Here is a 9,109-nt window from a genome sequence, read left to right on the forward strand (position 1 = left end):
TGCCTGCTCATCTTTTATGTCATTAATGCCAAAAACAGAAATAACATCTCATGACACATCATGATCTCTCTAATTAAAAGCCTATCCTGCCACCTCATTAGTGATGCTGTCATGTATGTAAGTAATAATTATTTAGTTTCAAAATATGTTTACGTAAAACACAGCATTACAACACAACATAACTGTGACTTATAACTTTACCACATAGATATTATTAAATGAATTTTGACTGCTCCAAAATTGCCATTGGTTATATGTATGAAATAAAACGTATTTATTTATAATTATACAGACAATAAAATGTTATATAATTTTTCTGAACAAATACAATCCTAATTTAAAGGTTATTTTCAGCATGTTTTTTTCAGCCAAGCCTTTACAACATCAATGTTTTTGAAGTTTAAATGTATGCAAATGTATCGTAATGACTTTGTAATGATTTTTATTTTATGTTAGTGATACAAATATAAAATCAAAATCGGTGAACATCCAATATTTATTGATAAACACACTCACAATCTTTTGTGCTCAGAAGTTATTCAATTTCTTCCACTGTGCGTTTACAGAATTTCAGAAATATTTGTCATAAAATGAGCCTTGCTATTTTGGTCTGAGCTACATTCTTTGCAGCCTGCAATTCTTTCTAAAAGTACATAAAGGGCTATTCACCAGTGAAGGTGAACGCCAATGTGATTGACAGCTCCTTTATACTTCACAAGAGAGAGAGAAAGGGTAGCTTTTCTGCAGACAGGAAAGCCCAGACCCAGAAACAAATCAAGAAGTAAGTTGCTGCTCAGTTTTGGATCAATAATATCTAAAGGGAAAAGCCCACTGGGAGGCTCTTAAGAGGAAATAGCCCAGAGGAAGCAGGTCATAAAAAAGACTTTGTGCAATACAGAAAAGTGTGTTCTAATAAAAGTCATGCATGCCACCATTGCAGCCTTTGAATTAGTTAAAAGGGAAAGACAATTTCTAATGAACTTATATACAATTGATTGGTTATAATGTGATGCACTAATCGGTGGTCTTAATATAATATAATTTGCATTTGTGAGTACCATTCTAAATGTGTCCCAAGTGTAAAGGGGAATGAAATTTTTCGATTATTGTGTGAGAAGTAATCACCAGGTGAGTTGGAGAATCAACTCCAGAGAATTTCCCATGGTCGTTTAACTGTAATTTAAAACTGCCGCTCACCAGCGAAGTGATGTGTACTGAGAAGTCAAACTCTCTCTATCTCTCATTTCATTTGGCCTGCTATTCACTCAAGCAGACATGTTCTCAAGTCCAAGTCAAGTCTGCGATTTTTATATTTTAAAATTAATAAATGTGTCTTTTACATTTAATATGTTTGAATAAGATTAAAGTCCCCATGAAATAAAAATTGATTTATATGCGTACGTACATAATTATTTTTAAAAAATATGTGCCCTTGTAATCTTTAATCAAGGTCTCTTTTTTGTAGACCTACAGATGTTGTCTCAAATTTTGAGTTCAAGTCAAGTCCCAAGTCATTTGCTCAGTTTCATCTCTGTATTCAGGTCTGGCATTATAACTTTTTTCGATGCAACTCTTCAAACCTAGCCTTACTTTCAGAAGTAGGGTAAGTCCAACAGTTTGGATAAAGTTTGAAGATTGTTTTTTGCTACGCCATGAGTGGTTGGTTTGTCTTTGTGTCTCTGCTAGTCTTGCTCTGTCTCTCCCAGCCTTGACGGATACGGGTGACCTTGTGGTCCACACATGGCATGATCAGGATTAACTTCAGGATCAGAACCACACAGGGGACCACCAGAGACAACATGTACGCTGGAGGCATCCACCACCTATATGATGAAGTTTTCAGAAATTTATCCCAGCCATACAGGAATGTGTGAAAGGTGCAGAGCAGCAGGGTCATGTAGCCCAGTTTAGACTGTGAAGGAAAGAAGGAAAAATTATTTTAACAAACATCATTGTCGGTTATTAGTAAAATCTTCTCCAGTGACACTCAAATGTATGCATTTCCACAGACTGTGGATGCAATACCTGCACAAAACTGAACTCCCTCCAGTTTAGGGAGTTGCTGACAGATGGAAGGGATGTAATTCCTAATAGGACAAACAGCCCAAATCCAAGAATTCCCATGGAATAGTAGGAGTCATGACGCCAGGCTGCTGTGTTGTCAAACTCATAGGTTTTATTATCTTTTATCTGCAAAACAGCATTGAGAAAGTTTATATTTTTAATCACTTTAATTGTTCTATGATCTTTGTTTGTATTTATTGATGTTTCATCTGTAGAGATGTACACATTTTTATACAAATTTCGCAATGCATTTTACTTTCGTAATGTGATATTTTAGTGCAACATTTGTAATTAAGTAGGCTAACTAAGTAAATGAATAAATTAAGCACCTTGTTTTCACAAAAATAGCCTACCTGGAATGTGCATTTAAGGGAGAGTTCACATAAAAATGAAAATTCTGTCACTCTCATGTCTGTCCAAACCCGTAAGACTTTGTTTATTTTCTCAACACAAATGAAGATCTTTTTGATGAAATTTGAAATATATAATCTGTTCATCATATGAAGTGATTGTGTCTCTTAAGAAAATTTGGACTAAACCACTAAATTCATATTAGTTTTACAATCTCTTTATGAACTTTTTGAAGCGTCAAAGTGGTAGTTGTGTAGCTGTCAAAGGTGGGACAGAAAGCTCTCAGATTTCATCAAAAAGATCTTAAAGAGCACCTATCATGGATTTTTGAAAATGACTGTTCATGTAGTGTGGAATATAGCTCTAATGCCGAGTTCAGACTGCATGATTTTAGCCACGATTTTGGCTCGCCGACAGGTTTTGAGAAATCGCCGACAAATGCCCGAAATCACAGGCAAATCGGCGCTCGTTCACGCGAGTGACAATCACGCAGTGTGAATGAACAAAGACGCGAACTGAGAGAATCACCGACGAGTCGCCGACGCCCGTGAGATATTTGGCATGCTAAATATCTGGACCTGTCGGCGATTCAAAATCCTGCTGTGTGAAAAGTGTTTTGACTGAAAACTACATCGGCGATCACCGGCAGCCAGTGAGAGAGCAAGATACAGAGCAGCGGGGAGTTCGGGGAGGAGTTATAGATCACATATCAACATGATATGGCATTGTTTCAACAAAAAAAGCTTCTTCTCGGTCTATTTGGACACAATAAATGGAAGAAAAATTAGTAGAAATTTGGCAGGAGCACTAGTGTCTATTTCACCAGCTGTACCACAACCGGGTCGAAAAAAAAAGTCTCACGTGAGAACTCCGGTCTTGCGCGTGTGGTGTCGCGCGTTGTTTCCTTTTCATATCTCACGCGTGTTTGTTGTGAAATGTAGTTTGCGTGCAGCGTGCTAGACAGAGTCTGTCGGCGATTTTTCTAAAGTCATGCAGTGTGAAACCTTCTGTCGCCGATCCATCGTCCAGTGTGAACACAGCAGCGACTGAATGCTGGCCAAGATAATCATGCAGTGTGAAAAGAGCAGCGACCTGACATCGTGCAGTCTGAAAGAGCCTTAGGGGAATGAAAACATCCTGCAAAGATTTATATCTGAAAGTGCACCATATTTAAAGTTATTGTCTTTTAAAAGTGAGAGTTGACTCTGAGTCTATGAAATGAATTGTTTTTGAAACGAGTCATTAGCGTAGATACAAAACATTAGCTCATTGGCCGCTCCCAACAACTGCGTGCGCAGACGGGAGTGTTTCTTGAAGTCTAGAACACATTCAAAAACTTCAGCTGAATAGCGTCATGTCGAGAAGACGCCGTGTTCTACTGCAAAGACAGTTCAGCCACTTGTTTTCATTGCCCAGGGACGAGCATGTGAAGAATCGTTGGTCAGAGTTCATATTTGCAACGATACCACAACAGTATAGCCCGAATTGTGTTCTCATCATTTTAATGGCGAATCATTCAAAGACATAAATGAATTCAAATGTGGATTCGCAAGCCGGTTGTTCCCGAAGGAGGGCTCAGTATCCAGCGTATATAGATCAGGTTCGTCCTCCTCCGAATCACAATCTGTAAGTAATATTAATAATTATGTTTTTTGTAGCATGCACAATATAGTTATATTGTGTTGTATATAGTTTTGTGTTTGATATTCACCAGACATTCTTTGAAAAATGGCAATTACCTCCTAAACGACTTAGCCAAATATGACTTCGCTCTATATAAGCACTGCCCCTCAAAAGCCCCCGCAATGTGAGTTTCGCCGGGAAAGCTTGCTCTTGACGGAGACGCAAGTAAGTGTGGAAAGTGCACTTTTTCTGACACATTTGTTCAAACACTTTATACCATTTTCAACACTTGACAAGCTATAATCCTGGTTATGGGCGTTCCGTTGCCGATAATCTCTGCCTACGGTTTACCAATAACAACTGACTCTGACTGGGTCATTTGACCAATCGCTGCAGATTCGCGTCATGAATCGTCGAACGAATCATTTGGGAGTCGTTGAGCAAATCAGGTAAAAATAAATGCGTATTATAAGACAAATAAAGTGTTTTTTAGCCTTGCATGCACGTTAAACTGTTTTTGGGAACTCCCAAAACAAAAATAGGAACATTTCAAATGCTATAGGGGCTCTTTAATTTGTGTTCCGTAGTAGATGAACAAAAGTTTTAGAACGAATTGAGGATGAGTAATTAATGACAGATTTTCTTTTTTGGGTGAACTAACATTTCACAGCAACTCGTAGGCCTACAACTGTAACATTCGTTTGTTCGTTGTGTCAAGTTGCTGTTTTTTTTTTTAGTTACAAACCTGTTCACCCGGAGAAAAACTCGATGAAGTGTTACTACAAGACATCCTGTCATAGATTTTTGGTACATAACGGAAACCGTAGATGCAATACGCACTTGAAAAAGCGAGGCGCTGGAGAGCAAAATTCGTTTGAATGCAAAATACTATTTAACCACTAGATGGGGGTAATTCCTACACAGAGTCAATTAAATAGGGTTAATATAGCCTACATTTCATGTTGATTTTAAACACCTGTTTGGTGATAAATAATAACTAGATAATAATTAGAATGAGTGAGCATTAGATTTAAAAGTACTCAACTTACCAATGATATTGTGTAGACATTTATCCTGTAGCGCACATAGTATCTGATGGGAATAACTAAAGTGTAAAGAACATGAAGAAAACCGAAGGCCAGCGCTAACAGGCCCAGTTGCTTCCTGCAAAGCATCCAGCGATCCAACCAATCAGGGAAGCGACGGTACTTAGTGCCGTTATAAAGCTGCAGGAATCCAGCCAATGCGCCCGGCAGATAACAGAGGGACAGCATCACCAGGGAGACGATGGGAAAGACCTTGTTGGCCAGCGAGACCATAATGCGGAAAGCGATGTCTTTACCATTGGTAACACGCTCATAGATAACATCTCTTGTGAGCGCGTAGAAGAATATGAAAGCTGTTAAACAAATGGCGATGCGGAAAGGAAGTCTCCAGAGAGGGAAGAGTTGCAATGGCAAGTCTTCTAACTCAGCAGCTGCTCTGATGGAGCCTCTGTCCAAGACAGTGAAACCAAGACCTTGAGCAATGTCCACCACTTGCTGTTTAGCATCAGCCCGGTCACCACAGATAAGTACCTAATCAAACGAAGAAAGAAAAACAGTCGACCAATATATAAAAAGTTACATGTAATAGAAAACAGAATTAATTTATATAAAATTTTGTAAATGTAACATTCTGTATGATAACATTAGTTAATAAATTAGCTAACATGAAATAACAATAAACAAGACATAATTTTACATCATTTAATGTTAATTTGTAAATACACAAATGAACTTTGACTCTCTGTCATCGTCTGGTATCTAGGTAAAATATTGTTATTTTTTGCATACATTTTTACGATTTCAAGTTCAAATTGACATTGATGTATTATGAATTAACAATGAACAATAGTAGCCTATTTTTATTCATTACAAACTGCAACCAGTATAAATAAAATAAAAAGTTTTATGCATTAAATAATGTTACTGAATAGAACCATATTGTAAAGTGCTACCACAAAAACTACTCATGTGACACATTATCTTAAAGTGGTTTGATTTTTTTTTTGACTTATTCTAACAAGCAAGCTGCTATTATGTTGACCTACAAAACCCTTGAAACAAAATGCAACTTTAATAGTTTTAGACAGCAGTGAAATATCCTCTGGGAATTAAATTTAGTTCACAGCAATGTGCAGTCTCAGCCTGAAAAATACAATATGTTGTCACAGTTGGCCTTCAGAAAATAGAACAAGAAATTATAATCAAAACGAGAAATAATAACTGCCTGGCCGAGTGTGACTATTCATTTTTTTATTGAGAAACACACAAACAGGTGTCAAAGAACATACGCACTAACATAGCGATAATAATAGTTTGCCAGAGCTCAAATTCCATCTGGCCAGTTTCTCATCCACCACCTGCTGATGTGAATATGACTTTCCTACAAAAAAGACACTGCTTTTCTATCAGGGAGAAGCTTCCCTCATTTCATGAACTGTAAACAGCTCTAATGCCATGGACACAGACATTTATACATGCATTAGTTTCTCTTTTGTACTGTGTACAGAGTTAAATGCTGTGCTTTTTTGTTTTATGATATGTGTCATTTATCTGCCTTAGAGCCGAGATGGAGCAGAAGAAAAATGAAGGGCAGCTGTACGCATTTGTCATGTCTGATTTGTGTTTTTGTTCATATCATAACAAAAGCTCACCCAGGCCTTTGTGTCTCCATTATGGCTGTTTTGTAAGACAGTCTGTTTAGCTTGATTCATTAAATTTGAAACAACTCTGTTCAAAACAGCTTTTCTGTGCTTTGCCCCTTTGTTGCTTAAATGATTAACAACATTTAGCAAAATTTGATGCAAGAGAATTTGCTAGCTATGTGCTTTCTATGTCTTAATCATCATTTTCTCTCACTAACTTTACAACTCTTTAATTGCTTTGAACAAAATTAGTTTATTTTGTGCATGTCTTTACCCATTTACACTTATTTATGTCTTTTACCTTACTGGGTTACACTTAATTTTGATGGTCCCTTTAGACATTATTGACTAAGTAATGTTGCTATTAGTAACAATAAGTTACTATAACTTTGCAAGTACGTGTTGATGTATTCTCCAAAACCCAAACAGTCTACTAATACTCAATAGTCAGAATGTCTGTTGGGGGGAACATCACAATAAAGTGTTTGCAGATAGACCAATACTCTAATGAGAGTTAGTTGGGATGTGGGTGCAACTGAATAAAAAAAGACCTTCAAAATAAAGTGTTCCCACTTATTGTTAGTATTTCGTCCACCTGACTGGATAGACAGTGTTTATGTTTGTATGTTTTACCTGTCTGTTGGCATCTAGTCCCCCAGACTGCAGTGCCCACGCAGATATAGTGTTGAAGGCTTTGACTACCGTCACCCCTGGAACCAGCCTGCTCAGGTATTCTGCATTGGATTCTGGGTAGAGACCCCTCCTGAGATTATTGCTGACGTCTATCAGCACCTTTCCCTCAAGATCTGAAACCAGGGAGCTCAAAAATTCATAGTGCTCCCTCTGCACAGCCACAAAAATCACATGTGCTTCACTAGCAGCTTCTGCATGAGCCATTACCTTTGACCCCTTAGGCAGCAACAGAGAGTTTTTAGGGTCCCGGGATCCATATACAACGTTGTACCCTGACTGGAGCAAACGGAGCCCCAACGAGCGTCCGAAATCACCCGTTCCAAAGATGCATACTGTCTCCTGTTTATGCATCTTTCCATGCAGCTCTGCCATTGCGACCGAGTCGGAAATCATTTCTAAAATTTAAGAGAAGAAACCATAAACCATAATGGAAGTTAAGTTCTATTAAATGCTAAAATAATGGCTAGTACAAAGTGCATTAAAAACACCAATTACACATTTCAGATTTGGTACGAGTGCTGCTGTGGCTAAAGATTGTATTTCTGCTTGAGTGATTTATATATTAGTTTTCTTTGGGGCGATAATGGTGTAATCAAATTAAATAATGGTCTGCAATACATTTGGATGCACCAGTTAATTTATTTTGCTCCTTTAAAGGTACATAGTTTGATATATTGCAAACCTAATACCTGATATATTTACAACCTAAGGGCAAATAAACTAAAACCTAAAAATAAAAACAGGATTTATAAAAAATATTAAGCTGCCTTTTAGAATTATGTTTAAAAAGAATCAACAAATACTTACGGATAAAGATTAAATGAATTTATTTCTCGGAATTTGTGCACCAGTCCCTAGAAAATGCACAGATATCCTCTTGTAGAATACGACCCTGACAGTTGAAATTACTGACTAACAACTTGATTTTATTGCAGAATTTTGGAATTCTCTGAGCCAATAACTGTCGTTATGTCCCCAAAATCCGTTTAGCAATGCAGTGTGATCGTCAAAACCAGCTTTTACTTTCCTTTTCTTCTCCTGCAATTTTTCTTGTGTCCACAGGCATTTCTTCACAGCTCTGAGGCTTGTCTTTGCCTGTATGGGTCTGTTTATAAGCACGTGTGTGTGTGAGGCACTTATTCATGAGCCTCTGACCTGCCCACAGCTCAGTGGGTGTTTAGATTTGGAAAAAGAGAGGGAGGTTGTTTTGGCAATGGATAAAGTCCAATGTGGAAATTCCAGAGGAAACTCCCCCCTTTCTCTCTGTGTGTGTCTGTCTCTGTCTGTCAAAAGGCACATAATGTTTTCTTTACCTAATGTGTGTTTTGAGGCCAAGGCCTGCCTGGAAGTACAGTAAGTTGCGCAACAGTGGAATAACTGCGGCGGTCTGCCCAAGTATCTCAACGCTTCAGAAACTTTGTTCTCTTATGAGAGGTTCTCTCGTATTGTGTAAGTTTGCTTAAGCTACGAAAAGATTAATCTTTTTTATGAGATATTGTAGCCAGCAGGCTGTCTAGCGTGCTCATTGGCTGCCCTGCAGCAACTGCAGCAGCCTACCACTGAGCCCGGCGTTATGTCACGTCCAAAAAGGGTGGTCGCACCCTCATCGCGTCTTAGCCCGCCAGAATAGGTGTGGCTTAGCATATTGGCGAGTCAGGCTTTTACAGCTGTTATTTTCTCATGTATATA

The 9,109-nt window shown here is 38.0% G+C and overlaps 1 protein-coding gene across 1 annotated transcript; it reads right to left on the reverse strand.

The window, feature by feature from the left end:
* Positions 1-374: 374 nt before the first annotated feature.
* On the reverse strand, positions 375-8,538 carry steap4 (STEAP family member 4). The gene is made up of 5 exons (XM_039679535.2): positions 8,228-8,538; positions 7,361-7,815; positions 5,088-5,615; positions 2,026-2,190; positions 375-1,912 (listed from the first exon to the last, which is right to left on the reverse strand). Exons 2-5 carry the CDS (start codon positions 7,811-7,813, stop codon positions 1,646-1,648), a joined length of 1,413 nt encoding a protein of 470 aa, XP_039535469.2. The 5' UTR covers positions 7,814-7,815; positions 8,228-8,538; the 3' UTR covers positions 375-1,645.
* Positions 8,539-9,109: the final 571 nt, after the last annotated feature.

The sequence above is a fragment of the Pimephales promelas genome, chromosome 12, assembly GCF_988280905.1.
Source record: "Pimephales promelas chromosome 12, fPimPro1.hap1.1, whole genome shotgun sequence".
NCBI lineage: Eukaryota > Metazoa > Chordata > Actinopteri > Cypriniformes > Leuciscidae > Pimephales > Pimephales promelas.

What these genes read in the sequence shown, in the direction of transcription:
- steap4 (XM_039679535.2), bottom strand. Translation starts at nt 7,813, where the DNA reads ATGATTTCCGACTCGGTCGCAATGGCAGAGCTGCATGGAAAGATGCAT. An exon ending in GACTAGATGCCAACAGACAG is followed by an intron (nt 5,616 to 7,360) that starts GTAAAACATACA and finishes TCGTTTGATTAG; the next exon opens with GTACTTATCTGTGGTGACCG. An exon ending in ATGTCTACACAATATCATTG is followed by an intron (nt 2,191 to 5,087) that starts GTAAGTTGAGTA and finishes GCTGTTTTGCAG; the next exon opens with ATAAAAGATAATAAAACCTA.